Source organism: Ictalurus punctatus, chromosome 21, assembly GCF_001660625.3.
Source record: "Ictalurus punctatus breed USDA103 chromosome 21, Coco_2.0, whole genome shotgun sequence".
In the NCBI taxonomy this organism is placed as follows: Eukaryota; Metazoa; Chordata; class Actinopteri; order Siluriformes; family Ictaluridae; genus Ictalurus; species Ictalurus punctatus.
Genome location: NC_030436.2, coordinates 20,882,197 through 20,904,766, shown reverse-complemented (window position 1 = coordinate 20,904,766; position 22,570 = coordinate 20,882,197). Strand labels below are relative to the sequence as shown.

The 22,570-nt window shown below is 44.6% G+C and overlaps 3 protein-coding genes across 5 annotated transcripts in view; 2 read left to right on the top strand and 1 right to left on the bottom strand.

Moving 5' to 3' along the window:
* Positions 1–10,902, top strand: part of LOC108254700 (von Willebrand factor A domain-containing protein 1) — a 21,679-nt gene extending 10,777 nt beyond the window's left edge. The window contains exons 2-6 of the mRNA XM_017449947.3: positions 2,937–3,482; positions 5,175–5,459; positions 6,308–6,583; positions 7,510–7,791; positions 9,124–10,902. Of these exons, the coding sequence (XP_017305436.1) occupies positions 2,937–3,482; positions 5,175–5,459; positions 6,308–6,583; positions 7,510–7,791; positions 9,124–9,134 (1,400 nt within the window). The 3' untranslated portion in view covers positions 9,135–10,902. The remainder of the gene's footprint in view (positions 1–2,936; positions 3,483–5,174; positions 5,460–6,307; positions 6,584–7,509; positions 7,792–9,123) is intronic.
* A 1,000-nt stretch (positions 10,903–11,902) lies between these two features.
* On the bottom strand, positions 11,903–16,372 carry LOC108254701 (olfactory receptor class A-like protein 4). 2 transcript variants are annotated; one of them, XM_017449949.3, is made up of 3 exons: positions 15,934–16,372; positions 13,344–13,853; positions 11,903–13,180 (listed from the first exon to the last, which is right to left on the bottom strand). In XM_017449949.3, the coding sequence occupies exons 2-3, from the start codon at positions 13,836–13,838 to the stop codon at positions 12,716–12,718; spliced, it is 960 nt and encodes a 319-aa protein (XP_017305438.1). In that variant the 5' UTR covers positions 13,839–13,853; positions 15,934–16,372; the 3' UTR covers positions 11,903–12,715. The 2 variants fall into 2 exon arrangements, with proteins under 2 accessions (XP_017305438.1, XP_017305437.1); XM_017449948.3 differs by lacking the exon at positions 15,934–16,372 and adding an exon at positions 15,134–15,350.
* A 26-nt stretch (positions 16,373–16,398) lies between these two features.
* fndc10 (fibronectin type III domain containing 10) lies at positions 16,399–21,842 on the top strand. 2 transcript variants are annotated; one of them, XR_008393177.1, is made up of 2 exons: positions 16,399–19,551; positions 19,677–19,876. XR_008393177.1 is itself a non-coding variant. In XM_017449950.3 (2 exons), the coding sequence occupies exon 2, from the start codon at positions 19,885–19,887 to the stop codon at positions 20,773–20,775; it is 891 nt and encodes a 296-aa protein (XP_017305439.1). In that variant the 5' UTR covers positions 17,165–19,551; positions 19,677–19,884; the 3' UTR covers positions 20,776–21,842. The 2 variants fall into 2 exon arrangements, 1 of the variants encoding a protein (XP_017305439.1); XM_017449950.3 differs by having other exon boundaries at positions 17,165–19,551; positions 19,677–21,842.
* Positions 21,843–22,570: the final 728 nt, after the last annotated feature.

Genomic DNA, 22,570 nt, shown 5'->3' with positions numbered 1-22,570 from the left:
CCCCCACATCTCACCCCCACATCTCCCAACACATCTCACCCCCACATCTCCCAACACATCTCACCCCCACATCTCACCCCCACATCTCCCAACACATCTCACGCCCACATCTCACACCCACATCTCACCCCCACATCTCCCAACACATCTCACACCCACATCTCACCCCCACATCTCACCCCCACATCTCACACCCACATCTCACCCCCACATCTCACGCCCACATCTCACCCCCACATCTCACCCCCACATCTCACACCCACATCTCTCAACACATCTCACCCCCACATCTCACCCCCACATCTCACCCCCACATCTCACCCCCACATCTCACACCCACATCTCACCCCCACATCTCACCCCCACATCTCACCCCCACATCTCCCAACACATCTCACCCCCACATCTCCCAACACATCTCACCCCCACATCTCACCCCCACATCTCACACCCACATCTCACCCCCACATCTCACTCCCACATCTCACACCCACATCTCACCCCCACATCTCACCCCCACATCTCACCCCCACATCTCACGCCCACATCTCACACCCACATCTCACCCCCACATCTCCCAACACATCTCACGCCCACATCTCACACCCACATCTCACCCCCACATCTCCCAACACATCTCACACCCACATCTCACCCCCACATCTCACCCCCACATCTCACACCCACATCTCACCCCCACATCTCACGCCCACATCTCACCCCCACATCTCACCCCCACATCTCACACCCACATCTCTCAACACATCTCACCCCCACATCTCACCCCCACATCTCACCCCCACATCTCACACCCACATCTCACCCCCACATCTCACCCCCACATCTCACACCCACATCTCTCAACACATCTCACCCCCACATCTCACACCCACATCTCACCCCCACATCTCACACCCACATCTCACCCCCACATCTCACCCCCACATCTCACACCCACATCTCTCAACACATCTCACCCCCACATCTCACCCCCACATCTCACCCCCACATCTCACACCCACATCTCACCCCCACATCTCACCCCCACATCTCACCCCCACATCTCCCAACACATCTCACCCCCACATCTCACCCCCACATCTCACCCCCACATCTCCCAACACATCTCACCCCCACATCTCCCAACACATCTCACCCCCACATCTCACCCCCACATCTCCCAACACATCTCACCCCCACATCTCCCAACACATCTCACCCCCACATCTCACCCCCACATCTCCCAACACATCTCACCCCCACATCTCACCCCCACATCTCCCAACACATCTCACCCCCACATCTCCCAACACATCTCACCCCCACATCTCACCCCCACATCTCCCAACACATCTCACCCCCACATCTCACCCCCACATCTCACCCCCACATCTCACCCCCACATCTCACCCCCACATCTCACACCCACATCTCACCCCCATATCTCACCCCCACATCTCACACCCACATCTCACCCCCACATCTCACCCCCACATCTCACGCCCACATCTCACCCCCACATCTCACCCCCACATCTCACCCCCACATCTCACACCCACATCTCACACCCACATCTCCCAACACATCTCCTGCCCTTCACATTGGAATAAACGATCAGGAGCTGATGGCTACTTTAAAAAAGGGATAATAAATCACAATGTTTAAAATTCAGCACTTCTGAGTTTGCTGTAGCTATTACACTACTGCCTTTTATTCTTTAGAAAAAAATTAAGAAAATATTCGAGAACATTTGAATCATTTTTCAAGAAAAATCCAGCCCCTGGACTGTGACACACACTCCTGCCTGCTACATCCCCACAACAAATAAATAATGTACATAAACATTGCATAATTAAACACACCCCTAAATTCAGAGCAGAGAAAGCGCTTTATCTGGGAAACCGCCGTGTATTTAATCGTAAATGATGAGTCCTGCTCTCTTTATCTGTGTCTAAGTGTAATCCGAGGATGCATCAGCTGCTGATGCGAGCGGAAATCTCATTTAAATAAATGAAAAAGTCTTAATGAGGTCATTTCCCGTGGTTATGTTCTGTTACAGGTTTTACGTATATCATAAATACGCTCCGTGTTTTCTCCCTTTTGTCTTCCTCGTCTGTTGCGTCGAGACCGAACCATACCAGACTCCGTTCTCCTTCTCCACACAATCTCCTTCTGTCAGTTCCATCAGTTCTGAGAGATGGCTTCATTCCTTCCATCAGATACAGACCTTGTTTTATTTACTAAAAAGATTCTGATAAATGTAGAACTGTAACCGATCCTTTCCTCGCTGTAACCGTGTAAGACGTGGTATAAACCTCATCATATCAAACGTCATTCATATGAATTAGATTATATTTATATATATTGCACTGTCAACATTTGAAATATTGTTGCTTCATGTGTACTTGGTAGAACGTTAGGAGCATTTCTACTCTTCCCGAGAGCTCCACCCTTCTCCATCTCTTGCTCTGTACGTCTCCGTCTCTCGCTCTGTACGTCTCCGTCTCTCGCTCTGTACGTCTCCGTCTCTCGCTCTGTACGTCTCCGTCTCTCGCTCTGTACGTCTCCATCTCTCGCTCTGCCCTTCACTCTTTCTCTGAGTTAATCAGTAGCAGGTCCCTGAGCACTCTGCATTCTAATCTTCAATCCTGGCTCAGATGCAGCAGTGAATAATTCACTCTGATAAACACTAAACACCTGCAGGCACAAATTATTAACACACACACACACACACACACACACTGCTGGCTGTGAGGATGGTGTTCATCATCCACCGTAATTGGCTTTTCGCTCGAGGAAAGAGGAATTCAGCAGAGACTTTGAGACTCATAATTAATTTCTCGTTTTAATATGGTGTTGATTCAGGAAGAAGAGTCACTCAGGAAGATCATCATCGAGTGTTGAGACTTTATCTTCTGTTCTCTTTTCTCTTTCAGGGTTTGACTGCTGCGAAGGCGACGTTTTGCTCCTGCTGGATTCATCCGGAAGCGTCTCCTTCTATGAGTTCTCCTACATGCTCCACTTCCTGTCCAACTTGCTCCGCCCCTTCCAGGTTGGGCGTGGCCATGTCAGGGTTGCGCTGGTGCAGGTGCACACGGAGCCACGGGTGGAGTTCGACTTCGGTGCCCACAGCAGCCAGAACACTCTGCAGGACGCGCTGCTGAGGACACCACAGCTTCGCGGGGACACCAAGACGGAAACAGCGCTGCTATTGGCTCAGAGGTTGCTGTGGCAACCGGCAGGACAGGAAGCTCCGCCCAGAGTGCTCCTGTGGCTCACAGATGGGGTGGAGCCAGGGAACGTCGATGGGCCGATAGCAGCGCTGCGCAAGGAAGGCGTGTCTGTGCTGGCCGTTTCTACTGGACACTCGAATTACCAGGTGTTTAGCAGAGCTGTGACTCCGCCCATCGAGCAACACCTGTACTTTGTAGATCCTGATTACATGCACATCATTATCAAGGACCTGAGAGAAGCCATCACAGGTGAGAAGTACTGACGATATCCCACAATGCACTGCACTAGGTGTTTGTCTAAATGGTGTATGATAAAGAATAAAGATGACCCATAAAGCACTGAAGGTAGATGATGGCAGCTGGGACTTGGGACACGCCCACAGGGGACTGCTGCAGGTGTTTATGTGCTCTAGATAGTGAATAGTAAAACAGGTGTGTGTAAAATGAAAGCTATTAGCTACATTAGCCTTGTAGCTCCAAAGCGAAATCAAAGCAGTAAATTTAGCACACTGAACATGTCTTGGCTGATCATCTCTGTACATCTGCTCCGCGTAATTTACTTCCCCGAACTGCACCTCTAATCTGGTGCCTGAGGCCCACAGCAGCAGATATCTTGGCAGTCATTTCTGTCTGAACATATCAGGTTGTTCTCTCGACAGCAGCTCTCAGGTGGATCTGAGGAAGCAGATGTGACAGGATATAAAGAGAACAGCGCAGTTTGTGCTGCTGATCACACAGCTAGCCGTCTCTGCAGGAAAGCCGCGCGGTAATGTTAGCGTAACAGATGGTGCGCTAAGCTGAACAAGCAGACACATCTCAACACACCGCTTCCATCTAATTAACGCAAACTTTAAAAATAAATAAAAAAGAATGCTGTGTGGAAGCTCGTCTCGTTCCACCTGCCACGTTAAACGAGAACACTTTCAAAATGACTTTCACTCCACGAAATCTGTCTCCACAAAACAGACTCGGCAAACATCATTTCAAACGTCATCTCTTTATTATTATTATTATTATTATTATTATTATTATTATTATTATTATTGTTGTTGTTGTTGTTATTGTTATTGTTATTGTTATTATTATTATCTTGCAAGTCAAGCCAGGTAAACCGGCTAACCTTTCACTACATACTGAGCTAGCAACTATGAAACCAGCCTAGCTAATCCCCATGAGTACCATTAGCCTACAGCTTAGCCACAGACTTCACCAGACCACCAAGCAGGTGTGGAACATGAGGTAGGAAATTCAACTGTTGGATTTAGAAGACCTGATAATGAAGAGAAAAGCTGGCCAGATGAGATGAGACCTGCTCGCCTCTAGTAGACATTTTGCAGCTGTTGGACATCTATTGTGATTCATTTAGCACCTTTTGATCTTTCTGTTTTAGTTCCTAAAGTTTGGGTGTGTGCTCATGAAGTTCCATTACAGAAGCATGTAAAATACTTGACTGCAATAATAATAATAATAATAATTCAGCCAAAATCATCATCATCATCATCATCATCATCATCTTTTTAATTATCCAAAAACACAGCAAAAACGTTAATAACTTTAGGTTTCATGTTTGTCAAATATTTTGATCTCTGGCTTGTGAACGGCCACAGGGAGCACCTGTCTGAACGTACTCCAGAGATCCACACGGTTCGGTTCTGAGTTCGGTTCTGTTTACAGCCCCTACAGGATTTACAAAAGCAGAGTTTTTGTGCTTTTTTGTGCATCGCAATCGCACGGAATTGCTTTTCGCAGTGATGTCTGCGGGTAATCGAGACCTTTTAGCTGTACTCGTATTCAGCGCATGTGAATCGAAGGGCTTCGGCTGAATGCGCTTTGTGATGACCTGGAGGGAATTCTTTCTGTGCTGTTTCTCCCTCGTGTGTAGCTGGTAATAACTTTATTAACATTTTTAATAATAATTCTTTTTTATTTCCACCGCTCCAGAGCTGATCTGCACCGAGTGCCTCCACGTACGAGACGTGACTTCCCATAGTGCCGTGCTGTACTGGCGGCCCGTTCTGACTGCTGGACTCGGACAGTATGAGCTCCAGTATGGCCGGATGGAGTGGAGCATCGACGCGTACCGAAAACTCACACTATCACCTGATCACACCTGGACTGAGCTCACCGACCTGCAGCCCGATACACACTACAGCGTGCGGCTCACAGCACACACGCCGCACGGCACACGCGGCACAACGCTCAGCGCCGGCTTCACAACCCTGCCAGGTGAGCACGAGGGTCTGTTACCAGGTTCTTCAGGTTCTCAGTGGTATTGCCGAACAGAATCAGCGCCGGTGTAAGTGGCCTATGACGTGCTGCGTGTCTCAGATTGTGTCTGATCTTTCTGATCTGGCGAGATTATTAGGATCGAGTGCAGCGTTTAACCCTGTTTTAATAGACAGGCTTGAAAACATGCTGAGTTCTGTTTTAAATCTTACTTAAAGAGACCGCTTCTTTCCGGCCAGAGATTCTTCAGAGCATAACGAGTTCTCACTTTCTATACAGTACAGTACAGATCGGTTCCGTTCGGCTCAGCCCCTTCCACACGCAATCATTTACAACTTACTCATAAAGTTCTGCGCTGAAAAGCACTTCTGTTTATCAGTTCATTATATTTAGCAGCTCGGACAAATTCAGCAGAATTAAAAGTCATTTTGGGGACAGACGGACAGATGTTGAGTATAAAGCCAGATGCAGAACGGTTGCTGATTAACGTGTTTCTGTGAAATCAAAGGCAGCAGTTAGGGCTCTGGGTATACTAGTTGATAAATCACCTGCGGTATAAGATTATTAAAAACTATATATATTATTATTTAAGAAACCTACTGTGGCTATAAGATGCATAGTAACACTGCGTGACGCTGATAGACTCCTACATGCTGTCATAACCTCTACATTGGACTATTGCTCTTATAGGTAAGCTTCAGCTAGTTTATGAAGTAATATACACATAATCCCTCAATCGTCATATAACGTATTGCTCCAGTTAGACACGATATTGCGAAGTAGCTAACAGTAGCTAACAAAAAAAGCTAAAGTTTTTTTGTTGTTGTATTTCCCTCTCTGCTGTGTAGAAGTCTCGTGTCCTGCGGCGGTGATGGTGTCGGAATCTGGTCCGGACCGGCTGCGTGTGAGCTGGTCCCCAGTTGAGTCAGGACGGGTCGAGCGGTACCGGGTGGAGTTTGGGCCGATCCCACGGGGGGACGTACGCTCTGTGACGGTGTCCGGGTCGCAGAGCAGTGTGATGCTCACACAGCTCCAGCCCGACACACACTACCTCATCACCATCAGCGCCATACACTCCTCCGGCCAGGAGGGGGCGATCTCAGTTAAAGCCTGCACTCAGGAGGGTGAGAGAGTTGCACTAACTGGTGCAATACATTTTTTAAAAATATATACGCTCTCATCAGTTTCCCCTAATGAGAACAGTGTGGCTGAAGCGCTTTAGTTTGGGGATTTACACACCGTATAGAGCGCTGAAATAAAAACCAGTCTGGGAGAACGCACTATAAACATTTTAATTCAGTATTTTATAGCAACATTCATAAAACATCTAAAAATGCCTTCTGGGGTCTTGCAGAGAGAGAGGGGGGGGGGGGGTGGATGAGGGGAAGTCGAGAAGGGTGCATTAAAAACAAACACTAAAAAATAATATTGCAATATAATATATAGAAATGCCCTCGGGAGAAAATATCTCCATGTAGAGAAGAGAAGAGAAGAGAAGAGAAGAGAAGAGAAGAGAAGAGAAGAGAAGCGAGTGGAGGTTTGCAGCAGGTTACGTGTCCTACACACTGTCCTTTGGACATATTTTAATGATTAATAACTACACGGTTCCAAAGTACCAAATTTTCCTTCTTCTGCTTTAGGGCTTGACGATTAACTTCTAAGATGAGTCAGTAATAAAAGAAGTTATTTTAAACGCTCGTCTGCGCAGCATTGTCGGTGATCAACGTTATTAACACAGCGCTAGGTTTCATATTAAAGTACAATCTCAATTTATAATTCGGCTCCATGATCATTACCTACTTAGCTTAATTTACGTTGGTTCGTTACTACCCTACTACACTACAGCTGTCTGCAGTCGTGTAGGTGTTTTATCGCAGCGCGTGCCGTGTGTTCAGGTCAGGAAACGGTGCCGGGTGAAGAACACTATCCCCCTGTACATTAGGTGGTGACATTTTAAGGTGGGCGTTTCAGGCAAACCCGTCATTTTCGTTTCATTTGAGACGTTGTTAGTTAAGCGTGTCGTTCGTGACACTGTGCTACTTGTTTGCAGTTCTCGCGGCCGTACGCGACCTCCGATTGACACCGATGGGCCTGGACTCGGTGAAAGTGGACTGGACGACTCAGGAGCAAGGGGCGGGGCTTCAGGGTTACTGGGTGAAGTGGGAGACGGGAGAACACTCTCCATCCTTGTCCTCGTCATCGCGTTACCTGCCTGCTCGGTCGCTCTCCACTGTACTGACACACCTGAACCCCACCACCCGGGTGTGTGTATCACCTGTGTACAGGACGGCGCGTGGCGAGGGGCAGTGCTGCACTACACACACATACACAGGTACAGAACAGTGAGAGAGACTCTGAGCACTCAGTATATGTTGGTATCAGAGCGTTTTTTATCACAGTATTGGGCCAGTACTCCATACCATTATCAGTATCGGTACTCCATACCATTGTCAGTATCGGTACTCCATACCATTATCAGTATCGGTACTCCATACCATTATCAGTATCGGTACTCCATACCATTATCAGTATCGGTACTCCATACCATTGTCAGTATCGGTACTCCATACCATTATCCGTATCGGTACTCCATACCATTGTCAGTATCGGTACTCCATACCATTGTCAGTATCGGTACTCCATACCATTGTCAGTATCGGTACTCCATACCATTGTCAGTATCGGTACTCCATACCATTATCAGTATCGGTACTCCATACCATTATCAGTATCGGTACTCCATACCATTGTCAGTATCGGTACTCCATACCATTGTCAGTATCGGTACTCCATACCATTGTCAGTATCGGTACTCCATACCATTATCAGTATCGGTACTCCATACCATTGTCAGTATCGGTACTCCATACCATTATCAGTATCGGTACTCCATACCATTGTCAGTATCGGTACTCCATACCATTGTCAGTATCGGTACTCCATACCATTATCAGTATCGGTACTCCATACCATTATCAGTATCGGTACTCCATACCATTGTCAGTATCGGTACTCCATACCATTGTCAGTATCGGTACTCCATACCATTATCAGTATCGGTACTCCATACCATTGTCAGTATCGGTACTCCATACCATTGTCAGTATCGGTACTCCATACCATTATCAGTATCGGTACTCCATACCATTATCAGTATCGGTACTCCATACCATTGTCAGTATCGGTACTCCATACCATTGTCAGTATCGGTACTCCATACCATTGTCAGTATCGGTACTCCATACCATTATCAGTATCGGTACTCCATACCATTATCAGTATCGGTACTCCATACCATTGTCAGTATCGGTACTCCATACCATTATCAGTATCGGTACTCCATACCATTATCAGTATCGGTACTCCATACCATTGTCAGTATCGGTACTCCATACCATTATCAGTATCGGTACTCCATACCATTATCAGTATCGGTACTCCATACCATTATCAGTATCGGTACTCCATACCATTATCAGTATCAGTGCATCCCTAATTGTTATAGTCCAGAAGAATAAACTTCTTCACTTAGCAGACTTTTAGCGGCCCGCTGATGTTTTCTCACTCATGGCTTTGCTTTAAGAAAGGACTGTTTCATTCTAATTGAACAAAGTGCCATTTTCTTTGTCTAACACACCACACGTCTGTCTTGTCCGTCTGACAGCTGCTTCGTGAAAAGACAGAAGGTTCCAGACTCCAGAGGAAGAAAAGCGACCGGCTTTTGGTGTGCAGTGGAGGAGAAAAAAACCCACTTTCACACTATCTGGTTTTATATCATAGAGACTGGCTTTTGTATTCCGTTATCAAGAGTGTATTTTATATGAATTAACGTAACCCCGGTGTGGAACAGCGATAATCATGAGTGTTATTTAAAATTCTCTCAGAAATCCTGTCAGCTTACTTCATATAATCTATCATGATAAAGTCAGCGTTACAGATTTATGAATGACTCAAAAACTCCTGCTAGATATCCTGTCAGGTTAGCTCACCCTACTTGCTAACTTACTACCGTTTAGCTAGCATGAAACAAAGCTGACTTTTTATATCCTTTATATCAGAAATCCTGTCAGGTTAGCTCTTGTTAGCTTGCTGCCTAGTAGTAGCGATGAAGATTTCTGAAAATGACTTTAAAATCCTCTCAGAAATCCTGTTAGCTTCGATTATCCAGGTGATGGTACTCAGCAGTAAAGATTATGAACATTTCTGAACTTTATTTCAGATTCCCTCACTGTCAAGTTAGTTCATTTTGACTCAGAGACCTTCTCAAATTCTGTCACCTAGTTCAGGTTGCTAGTTATCCGCCTAGCGTAAGCGATGAAGATTTGTGAATATTACTTTACAGTTCTCTCAGAAATCTTGTCAGGTTATCTTATGTTAGCCATCTAGCTAGTGTGAGAAGTGCACATCAAAAACCTTTATGAAAATCCTCTCAGAAATCCTGCTGGGTTAGTTTTATATCGGACAGGCTGCTAGCCTTCGCAGCACTCTTTGTGAAGTTGTCATGAAATTGACCAGAACTAAATCACACAATAAAGCAGAACATTCTTTGACATCATTTTACTTTCCATTTAAACCTCGAAAATAGTCACTTCTCTAGAGTCTTTAAGAACAAATAACCCAAATTATGTTACAGACAGGACTACAGATTTACAGAATAGAAAATAAAACTCAATAATGTTATATATGATTGTATTGATGTAAAGGGAATAATGCCTGGTGTTGCCCTGCGGTCTGGATTATCACCCCTGAGCTGGGCTCGGAACAAAGGAGAACAAAAATCTTTACTTCATCTTCACTTGAGGCTGTGACCTGAATAAATAAAAGAGATGATCGATCGGGATCAGTCGTGCGAGAGGTTAAAGGTCAACAAGGGAGAAGAAACAAATGCATCTCGACATCTCGATGTGATTTGTGGGGTTTAGAGAACTTAATTCAATCCCTGTCTTCATGTACAGCCTTTAATTATCTCTCTCTCTCTCTCTCTCTCACACACACACACCCTAAATCACTTGGCACACACTGCCACCCAGTGGCCTCTGCACACAGTCATACAAAAACATTACACCCACATTGTTCAAAAAAAAAAAAAAAAAAAGGAAACGTACCTTTATTTGGTCATTTATCTCCTAAAAACGAAGATGTCCAAAAATTTATACTTCAAATGTTGGCATCTTCTTGCAACAAGACAACAATCCAAAACAAAATGAACTGAAAAATGATCTACAAGCCGAGAGGGTTTTTTTTTTTTATTTTAATAATGTTTTCAGGCGTCACGTGTCACACAGAGATTTTAATAGAGAATATATTTACAAAGGGAGGAGCAAACGTGTGAAGTGATATGAGTTGAATGTTTCACTATAGATACACATATTTTTGTTACTTATGATAAAGAAGAGACATCTGTGAAAGCAAACTCACTAAACATCTGATTGGATAAAATACACTCCTCTGTCTCCGTCGTTTTGTCCTAAGGCTGTGCAGACTACACCTGTATTACATTTCACTGAACCTCCTCCACTGTTGAGCTTTTACAGTTAGGGAAGATATTTAACACTTCATATATTAAGATTGTTAATTGGATAAATTATATAAAATAAACTGAGTGTTTATTAATGGACTGTTCGTTAGTGGCTGTTCGTTAGCGGGCTGTTCATTAGTGTGTGTTCATTAGTGGCTGTTCTTTAGTGAGCTGTTCATTAGTGGCTATTCTTTAGTGGCTATTTGTTAGTGGCTGTTCATTAGTGGACTGTTCATTAGCGGGCTGTTCATTAGTGGTTGTTCTTTAGTGGACTGTTCGTTAGTGGGTGTTTATTAGTGGCTGTTCGTTAGTGGACTGTTCATTAGTGGGCTGTTCATTAGTGGTTGTTCTTTAGTGGCTGTTCGTTAGTGAGCTGTTTGTTAGTGGCTGTTTATTATTGGCTAATCGTTAGTGAGCTGTTCGTTAGTGGGCTGTTCATTAGTGGCTATTCGTTAGCGGGCTGTTTGTTAGCAAGCTGTTCGTTAACGGGATGTTTGTTAGTGTCTGTTCATTAGTAGGCTGTTCATTAGTGGGCTGTTCGTTAGTGGCTGTTCGTTAGCAGGCCGTTCATTAGTGGGTGTTCATTAGTGGCTGTACTTTAGTGGCTATTTGTTAGTGGCTGTTCATTAGTGGCTGTTAGTTAGGGGACTGTTTGTTGGTGGACTGTTCATTAGTGGACTGTTCATTAGTGAGCTGTTCATTAGTGGCTGTTCGTTAGCAGGCTGTTTGTTAGTGGGCTGTTCATTAGTGGCTGTTTATTAGTGGGCTGTTCTTTAGTGGCTGTTAGTTAGTGGACTGTTTGTTGGTGGACTGTTCATTAGTGGACTGTTCATTAGTGAGCTGTTCATTAGTGGCTGTTCGTTAGCGGGCTGTTCATTAGCGGGTGTTTATTAGTGGCTGTTCATTAGCAGGCTGTTTGTCAGTGGGCTGTTCATTAGTGGGCTGTTCTCTAGTGGCTGTTCTTTAGTGGGTGTTTATTAGTGGGCTATTCGTTAGTGGGTGTTAGTGGCTGTTCGTTAGTGGGCTGTTCGTTAGAGGCTGTTCTTTAGTGGCTGTTCTTTAGTGGGTGTTTATTAGTGGTTGTTCGTTAGTGGGCTGTTCGTTAGTGGGTGTTCGTTAGTGGGCTGTTCATTAGTGGCTGTTTATTAGTGGGCTGTTCGTTAGCGGGCTGTTCTTTAGTGGGCTGTTCATTAGTGGGTGTTAGTGGCTGTTTGTTAGTGGGCTGTTCGTTAGTGGGCTGTTTATTAGTGGCTGTTCATTAATGGCTGTTCGTTAGTGGGCTGTTCGTTAGTGGGCTGTTTATTAGTGGCTGTTCATTAATGGCTGTTCGTTAGTGGGCTGTTCGTTAGTGGGCTGTTTATTAGTGGCTGTTCATTAATGGCTGTTCGTTAGTGGCTGTTCTTTAGTGGCTGTTCTTTAGGAGTTGGTCATTTGTGGCTGTTCCTGGGTTGCTGCTAGTGGATATTTGTTCGTGGCTGTTTATATTTGGTTGTCAGACTTTTTTGTATTTTAGGCCAGCGTGTAATTTATGATGTTCACAGTGTGAGCTATTTAATTTTAAATAGTTTTTTTAGCGCTATACAATGAATTGACTGACCTGTTACACACGCACACACTTTTTGTTTGGTTGTTTTGTTTACTCTTTGACACACTCCAAACTTTCCAGTTGGAGAATCGTGTAGATGTATATGTGTGCATGACAGGCGGTTGTGTTGATTTCCTCAGTGCTCACGTCGAGTCACATCGTCACGTTCTTTGTCTGGCTCTCTTGTTTGTACGAGACCGTGGTGCTCTCCAGCGCCCTCTTCTTCTTACTGTTGTCCTCGCTCTCGGTGGTTCTGCAGCCCGCCCAGACGCACAGCTCCTGCACCATTATCATGATCCTCTTGCGCAGTTTGCCGTGGCCGAACGTCACCACTATGGGGCTGAAGCCCCCGAAGACGGAGGCGGAGAACTGTGAGACGGTCAGCAGGCCCTCGGTGTGCACGCCACCGTTGTAGTTATAATAAGTGACAGCGGCCACCTGCATCACCCAGCATATGACGAACAGCGCCACCAGCGTCATGATCACATGACCCGCCTTCCGCTCCGTGTGCACGTGAGCCGCTCCTTTCTCCACGCCCACCGTCACCATGCGGATGTGTTTCGCCAGAGCCCGGAGAGTCGCAATGTTAATACTCACCATCAGCAGCAGAGGCAGCACCTGGAGGAGGATGACATCATCAAGTCATTCTGAATTCTGTCTGTCTGAATCTGTCTATTTCCATATATACCGATCTGACCATCTGTCTGAACAAACACCAGAATGTGGAAGCTCTATACATCTGTACTTATCACTGAATGACACAGTTACTTGGTGCACGAACCTCGTTGAGAGCGAGTGAGGTGGAGGCGAAGGCCACACCCTGCTGTCTGGATGGGAATTCCCACATGCAGCCGAGGAGCGGGCGCGTGGTGCAGCTGATCACCATGAAATCGAAGGTGGCATTTCCACTGACATGTTTAGAGTAGAAGGCGGCGGGTAGAGAAAACACCAGGTTGGTGCCCCAGACGACTCCCAGTGCCAGAACGACATGTCTTCGGTCCTTCTGCTGCGCCAGCGGGCCCATGGCCACGTGCTTACGTCTCAGCGTGGTGTAGTGAAAGATGCTGAGGGACAGCGTGGCCCAGCTGCCCACTGAGCGCCACCATACCCACAGCAGCATGAACATTCGGCACCAGTTCGTCTCCAGAGACACTTCCAGACCCAGGTCTGAGATGAAAATGGGCACGGTGCGGAACAGCGACGTCAGCAGGTTAGCTAGCGACAGATTGAGCAGGATCAAGTCAGACGGAGGCATGTGAGGAGATGAACTTTCCATGGCACACAGTATCACCTGAGAGAGGCAAAGGCAACAGAGGGTGGTGGAAAATTCAAAAGATTGGCATGTTAATGGGCACAAATTTCTCATTACCTAAATGTATTGTGTCGAAACAACAGTGAATCTGTTTGTTTATGTTCTTTAAAAGAATAAACATCCCTAAGGCATTTTACAGAATTTGGCAGACACCCTCATCCAGAACACATACATTCTTCTCGTTTATACAGCTGAGCAGCTGAAGGTTAAGAACGTTGCTCAGGGGCCCAGCAGTGGAAGCTTGGCAGTGCTGGGGTTTGAACTCATGACCTTCTGATCAGTGGTCCAACATCTTAACCACTGAGCTCCCACTGCCCTGCAGGTACTGGTTTTATTTAATCACAGGTTAATATTTTGGGGAACTGGGCCAGCTGTAATGGGCAGCAGTAATGAAACGTTTTGGTGGGCGTGGCAGCTTGTGGTCATCATATGCTCAATGCATGTGCAGCATCTTCCACACAGTTTCCGCTCCCAGAGCCACTGAAAACCAAACCCTGAATGTGTATCTGAAAGTTGTGGTTCCTTTTCCATCTGTTGTCCTACTAATCCAGAACCAGGACAGACAGTAACAAGAAGAAGTGAAATAATGCTGTCCTGTGAGTGTGATAAATATGTTCGCATGATCTGTTCTGCTAACTGAGAGATACAAAGGTTGCTGTGGGTGTTAATGACACAGAGAAGTAAATATCAACAAAAACTTCAACAGAATTCAATAGCACTGCGAGATTAATATTAATCCATGGTCAGCGAGATCTCCCACGTTTATGAGCCCAGGGGGCTGACGTTAAGGTACCTCACGTTAACATGTAAGTGGAACCAATTTAGCACTGAGCACGCTCCTTTCTAAATAATTCCACACTCAGTGATCTGGAAAAGGCTTGCTTTTGTGATTTCTGACAAACACTGGTCCTCATTCTCCACTTCCTAGGTAGCCAAAGTACACGAGCTGGACCCATAAGGGCCCGGTGCCAGGTCCTGAACAGTACCGTTTCGATCTCGAAAACTGGAAAAGCACCAGTCTGATGCTGCGTACCAGTATCAGACGAATTCTTACTGACCTTTTCATCAGGTACATCTAAATATAGGAAACCTACACTGACTGCAACTCATTTATTGCAATGTATAAAGTATTGGCACCCTGTCCATCGTGCTCCGTGTTCTGTTTTCACTGTCATAAGTGTCACATATCGGCCAATACGCAAAGCTCTAAAAAAAATAATAATAATTAAAACATGACATCGGCGCATCCCTGCTCTTACCGTGTAGATGACCAGAATATTTCCCAGAATTCCAGAGAAGACCAGAATGCCAAACAAAATGGCATCCAAGGTGAGCACTTCAGCCATATCTTCCTCTTCCTCTGCTTCTAACCCGCGATCTCTCTTTCAATGTATTTTCTGTCCATCGTATGAGTGTGTGTGTGAGTGTGTGTCACTACCGACGACTTCCCTCCTGATACATCAGTTTTTCCTTTTATGCAAACACGCACATACACAAACACACACTCTAGCCCACAGCCCTCTGTCAGCAGTGCCAGTGCTGACCAGCACACAATTTAAGGCCAATTTAACATTAGCATCAGTGGCTAAGCAACTGTAACCCGGTCTGCTTTCCCAAAAGGGTCATGGAACCAAGAGCTGAACAAGACAACGGGACGATACGCACAATTCTGACGTCACTGAAGATGTTCTGCGTGAACATTACTTCTTATCATCGCAGACAGAAATAAACAATCCCCTGACAGTGTCCTTTGATGCTAAATTATGGTTGGCTGGTTGATTGACTGATTAGCCAAGACAAATGTGATGTTTGAAGTTTGCTTCTTTAATCTTGCATTAAGATAAAGATGTGTAGACAGCACCTGTGAGGATTTAGACATCTAAAAGAGAGAACTAAACTGGAGGCTGCCGTTACGCAGCAGCATTAGCCTTGTAGGTGCAGACTAACAAACTCTGCACCACAAATACATTTTGGTCCATCAAGTAGATTTTGGGGGGAACGACTCCTTCAGACTGAAGCTGAAGAGGACAAATGATCATTGCTCTTCCATGCTTTCAACCTTCCTATAGTTTGGTCTGTTTGGAAAGATGTGAAACTTCCCCCCGCTGGTCCGGTACGCAACAAACACCCGAATCACGATTCCCCGAAAACTCAGAGGATCTCTGTACTTGTCCAGCTGAGCAAGTGAGTCGTGCTTCTGTGTGTTACAGCCGTGAACAAAGTTCAATAGCCCTCATACCACAGCACAGTCGACTGCTTGAATCCGATTGGTCAGAAGGTCACGAACTTGGAAAGTAGTTCCGGCTGTAACATGATGGACAGGTTTATATGAATTCACTCGTTCTGACATGTTATCGTTTCTATAGTAACAGCTCATTCACAGAGACTCGTATGGTGGACGCACTGCATAATCTAACACTGATAATACACAGATTTTTAATAAATGTGTTGTTGTTTAAGGAAGTGGAATGTATAATCACTGAGGTGGTAAATTTTGTTTGTTTATTTAACATTTATTGTAAGTTCTCTCCATGCTAGTTACGCGTTCTGTTCTCCCAATGTCCTCTGTAACATGAGCGGCTTTGTGTGTGTGTGTGTGTGTGTGTGTGAGAGAGAGAGAGAGAGAGAGAGAGAGAGAGTGTGAGGCTGATGAAGAACGACTGTTTATTGCAGCTACAGTATAAGATAAGTTAGAACAGGAACTAACTTGTCTCTTGGACGTTACACAACATTAAATGTAACTATAAACAGATCAAATGTGTGATGTGTGGTTCATTAATAAATGAAACATTGTAATCATTAGCAGATCGCTGTGTTATAAGCGGAGTAACACACTCCAGACCACGCTGTTATATAATATAATGCACTGTGAGGGGTAACAGAGGCTCGGCTGCCTGCGCGTGGTGCCATATCACACCACCTCGGTGTGGACTAGTTTCGTGTAACGGAGTGTCTGGAGTGTGTGTTATTCCTCACATTATGATGTGGAGGAGTTTTATCAGTATTTTCCGTGTTCACCTTTACAGATGCTTTCGTTACAGAATTACAGATTGATAACCGTACACACTCCGAGATGACGCACCTCGTGTGTCTTGCTGTCTCTGTGGAGTTCCCCACACAGCAGAAGTACAGCTTCCCATCACAACAATACGTATTTATTTCTGTGTGTGGATCACAGCTGTTTAACGATACAGTACATGACTTAAATACTGTTGAGAAATGTTCATGTTCTACAAAATAGTAACATCACTATGAGGACATTTAACATCAGAGGAATGGATTTATATTTCTTATCCGTATTGCCATGTTATTTATTGTTAGTTTACCGTTATATAACCTGATATATGATATATATTTTCTATATGTTCTTGTAGAGTAGTGATTGCCACCATCGTTGACCCAAACAACATACGGCTGAGCAGTGTGTGTGTGTGTGTGTGTGTGTGTGTGTGTGCGTGTATGTGTGTGTGTATGTGTGTATGTGTGTATGTGTATGTTTGTGTGTGTCTGTGTGTGTATGTGTATATGTGTGTGTATGTGTGTATGTGTGTGTATGTGTGTATGTGTGTGTATGTGTGTATGTATGTGTGTGTATGTATGTGTGTGTGTATGTGTGTATGTGTGTGTATGTGTGTGTGTATGTGTGTGTATGTATGTGTGTGTGTATGTGTGTATGTGTGTATGTGTGTGTATGTATGTGTGTGTGTCTGTGTATATGTTTGTGTATATGTATGTGTGTATATATGTGTGTGTGTATGTGTTTGTATGTATGTGTGTATGTGTGTATATGTGTGTGTGTATGTGTGTGTATGTGTATATGTGTGTATATGTATGTGTGTATGTGTGTGTATGTGTGTGTATGTGTATATGTGTGTATGTGTATATGTGTATATGTGTGTATGTGTGTATGTGTGTGTATGTGTGTATGTATGTGTGTGTATGTGTGTGTGTGTATGTGTGTGTGTATGTGTGTGTATGTGTATGTGTGTGTGTATGTTTGTGTATATGTGTGTATGTGTATGTTTGTGTGTGTATGTGTGTGTATGTGTGTGTATGTGTGTATGTATGTGTGTGTATGTATGTGTGTGTGTATGTGTGTGTATGTGTGTGTATGTATGTGTGTGTGTATGTGTGTATGTGTGTGTATGTGTGTATATGTATGTGTGTATGTGTGTGTATGTATGTGTGTGTGTCTGTGTATATGTTTGTGTATATGTATGTGTGTATATATGTGTGTGTGTATGTGTTTGTATGTATGTGTGTATGTGTGTATATGTGTGTGTGTATGTGTGTGTATGTGTATATGTGTGTATATGTATGTGTGTATGTGTGTGTATGTGTGTGTATGTGTATATGTGTGTATGTGTATATGTGTGTATGTGTGTATGTGTGTGTATGTGTGTATGTATGTGTGTGTATGTGTGTGTATGTATGTATGTGTGTGTGTATGTGTGTATGTGTGTATATGTATGTGTATATGTGTGTGTATGTGTGTGCGTGTATGTGTGTATGTGTGTATATGTATGTGTGTATGTGTGTGTATGTATGTGTGTGTGTCTGTGTATATGTTTGTGTATATGTGTGTATGTGTGTGTATGTATGTGCGTATGTGTGTATATGTGTGTATGTGTGTATGTATGTGTGTATGTGTGTATATGTGTGTGTGTATGTGTGTGTATGTGTGTATGTGTGTGTATGTGTGTGTGTGTGTCTGTGTGTATGTGTGTGTGTATGTGTGTGTATGTGTATATGTGTGTATATGTGTGTATGTGTGTGTATGTGTGTGTGTGTGTCTGTGTGTATGTGTGTGTATGTATGTGTGTGTATGTGTATATGTGTGTATATGTATGTGTGTATGTGTGTGTATGTGTGTATGTGTGTGTATGTATGTGTGTGTATGTGTGCGTATGTGTGTGTGTTTACCCACGGGCCTGATTATACTGACTTAACATGTTCCCGTTATTAAGAACACTGCTGACGCGCTCAGTGCAGCAGAGACAGAACCGTCAGTTTCTCTTTGGGGTGAATTGTTGTTGATTAGTTTGTTTGTTAGTTGCAGAGAAGTGCACAGTTTAATGTATTAATAAATAATAAAATAGACGAAAAGAATACTCAGAAACTTTGAAATTCATGTAATTATTTAAAAATTCTTACAAAGCATTTTCCCCAGTGTTCAGACCCCTCTGTGTATATAATGAATATAAATCTGTACTGAGATGATAAAACTTGTCCTGGCAGCAAAACGCATTCTCTATAATCCCTTTATTTATCTTTATAATCCCTCTTTATCATGCGTATACGGCTCGCTTTGGTGTGCAGTTCTCGTGTTGAACACAAGATGGCGCCGCACACTGAGACCAGGAGCAGCACGCGCAGCAGCGTCCTCCATATAAACACGGCGAGCTGTGAACAGGCGCGAGCTGTATGTACACTTAGGAATCGATTTGTTAGGCTTTTCTCATCTCCTCGTCCTGGAGCTTGGATAATTGAGGAACCAGGCTGCTGGAGGAACGCAGTGGAGGAGATGTGAGGAGGCAAAGCGCCACGTCATGACCGCTACCCGAGATTACAAACACTCGCTGACGTCATCGCGTCCCTCACCTACATTCTGTAGGACAGGCGTCAGGCGGCCAGAGGAAGAGAGAGGAGGACGACGACATGGTGCCTGCCTCATCACGTAAGCAGTGGTGTAGCGAATGAAACCAGTGCATGGACAGAAATGCAGCGATTCAGATGGAAATACTGTGATTGGTGTCTTAACGGTTTGGTGTAACTGCTGCCTCTCCCTGTTTCTCTCTACAGACTGTAATGTGAATAAATGAGGGGAAAGGTGGATCATATCTCAGCCTGATCACTTCCTTTCCCCAGGCTGTGATGTGATGTGATGTGATGGTCTGCGACGCTCCTCTCTCGGGTTCCTCCCTCTGTGACCGCACCGCCTGCCTTCACTGAGATGCACGCAGAGATACAGTAAGGTACAAACATCGAATAATCCACTCAGGAGGGAGAAATGAGGAGCCACCAGAGCTCGCTGGTCGTCTCCTGTCTCTCTGTGTTGCTCTGCTGCTGGACCGGAGCGAGCAACCTGCGGAGCCGTGACATCAGTAACAATAATTCTCACAACCTGATCAAAGTCACGCCACCACACGTAAGAAGCAGAGACGCCGATGTCGAGCCGAAGAAGCAGCAGGAAAGCGGAACCAACTCGAGCAGCAACGGCAGCGACTTCCTCAAAGAAGGTAGCGTGTGTGCGTACCGCGTCCTGCAGAGAGGCGAAGATGGTCGGCTATGCTTCCGACACGCTCGGGTCAACTTTACGTGTTCTGGCAGCACCTGCAGGCAGGTGACGTCACCTGGAGGTCACCTGGTCGCCAACCTGCTCTCCAACAGCACTGTGCTGCTCCAGTGGACTTACCCCATGGTGCAGGATAAATCAGGACACATTCTAGCGACCTCTGAGATCCTGACTGAACTTCCTACAGGGTCTCCACCTGCCTCGCCAAAGAGACCCGGCGTGGGGCAGAGAGAGCCTCAGGGAGGCTTCAGGATGAGGTGCTGGTGGAACGGCAGCTACACTCAATTCGAGTGTGCGAGCGTGCATCTGGCCAGTGACTGCAGGGACTACTTACTGAGCGAGCTCCACGAAAACGTGCCCTACCGAATCTGCCTGCAGCCAGCGGTTTGGGACGGGCCCGGCGAGTGCGTGGAGTTCAGCATGTCGCCCACGGGGATGCAGGACATCGTGATCGCCATGATGATGGTGGGCGGGGCCATCTGCGTGATGCTTGTGATCATCTGCTTGCTGGTGGCCTACATCACAGAGAACATCATGAGTCCCAGCGCGCAGCACACACTCGCCACACAGCAGCACTCTCGCCACTCACACAACACGTACCTCTAGAAGCTGAGGCGCACACTGATGACATCAGATGGCAGTGACTGGTTAAATGGAAACATTCCTCATCACGTTCATCTCTCCTTACCCACACATAAATCTAAAAAAGAAATCATACAAACACCCTCCTACAGATCTCTCATATGAACATATACACACTTCTGTCACTGGCACTCAAACACAACCATAACAAAAGAGGTCCTGGACAAGCTCTGTAACAGCCTCTTACAGCCCACGCACTCCACACACACACACACACACACACACACACACACACACACACACACACTCACTACTATCTCTGTGAGCTTCTGGCGACACCCACGCCAAAAGGACTGTGGCAAAATACATGCATCATAAAACTCAATTTTGTTCAGCATTTTGAACATTTTATCTTGAAGCAAAAAAGCAAAACAAAACAAATCTCACTGGAACTTCGGTTCTGATTGGATCCATGCTCACATATCACAGCAAGTGTGTATAAACACACAGATCAGGTAGAAAAGCAAATAAAAACAAGACTTGATTTATACATTTTCATATAAACATCCGCCAATAAGCTGTTGCGCCCCCTACATGTGACTGTGTGAACTGACGTTTACCACTGAACTGTGCACATTAGCAAAACTCGATTAGCCAGGTAGTTGTAGGAGCATGTGATTACAAGAAAAAGATTTAAACCTAAGATTAGTGGTTAAATATAAATGAGTGAAGGATGATCATGTCATTAGTAACATGAGTTTAAAGGAGGAGTTTGTCTAAAAATGCTATCGTGGCTAATGCATCTAGCATATATCTGGTATTGAGAATGAAAGAATAAAGCTGAAGGTGTTTTAAAAAAATAGTTTTTCTCCTCTATGGGAGCAATGCTGTTTTATTTCTGTAGGACTTTAAAGTAATACAGATGGCCACGGCATCGTTGTGGTGGCTACAATAAGATTTTATGCCTTACAAAGTGAATAAAATTCAGTTATACTGAGGACACAGACTGGTGAAGCAATCTGAATACTGTGCTATTTTTTTCTCTGTGTTATACAAAGCCTCTTGTGTCAATAAAAGAATAATTAACCTAACTTTAAAATGTGTTTTTGTGTGAAACTTGAATTCATGGCATTTAAATATCTCCTCATGCATGCTGGTTATGGTTATAGTTTATTGTTTACATCGTTTTAGACAGAACAGAAACTTAAACAGAAACTTTCTCAGGAATTGTGGATAAAATCAGCATTTAAAAAAACTATGATTCTTGCTAATTGCCGTTCTGAAAACTTTTGCCACAAATCTGGCATGCTAAGCTATCGAGCTAGCTATTTTAGCTAATGTTAATGAACATATGGTTTAATTTGTACAGGTTTGTCTTCTTTTAAATAAATCAGAAGTCAGAAAATAAGTCAGAGAACGAGGATGTAAATCAAGATACTGAAAATGAAATGTCCACGCATGATTAATGTGAGCTAATTAACTAGCAGTTAGCTAGCTAGCTATGTAAGTTAAATAATATTGGTGATATTATGGATGACAGTATGACATGGGAGGTGTTTCTAATTTGCATAATCATGTATATTCATAGATCCTGCTGTTTGTAATGGTGGTAGTAGTGTAGAGATCTCTTTTTCTAGGTCATAGTAGCTCAAATTAAAATGTATTATTCCATATGTGCCTGTGGGGTGTACATTTCATCGTCTGTAGCAATGTTTTGTTTTTATTTTCTATTATAGTGAATCGTACAACGTTAGACAAACGCAGTAAAAACAAACAGCCATTAGATTGATTTAACAAGCGCCAAGCCCAAGCCACGCCC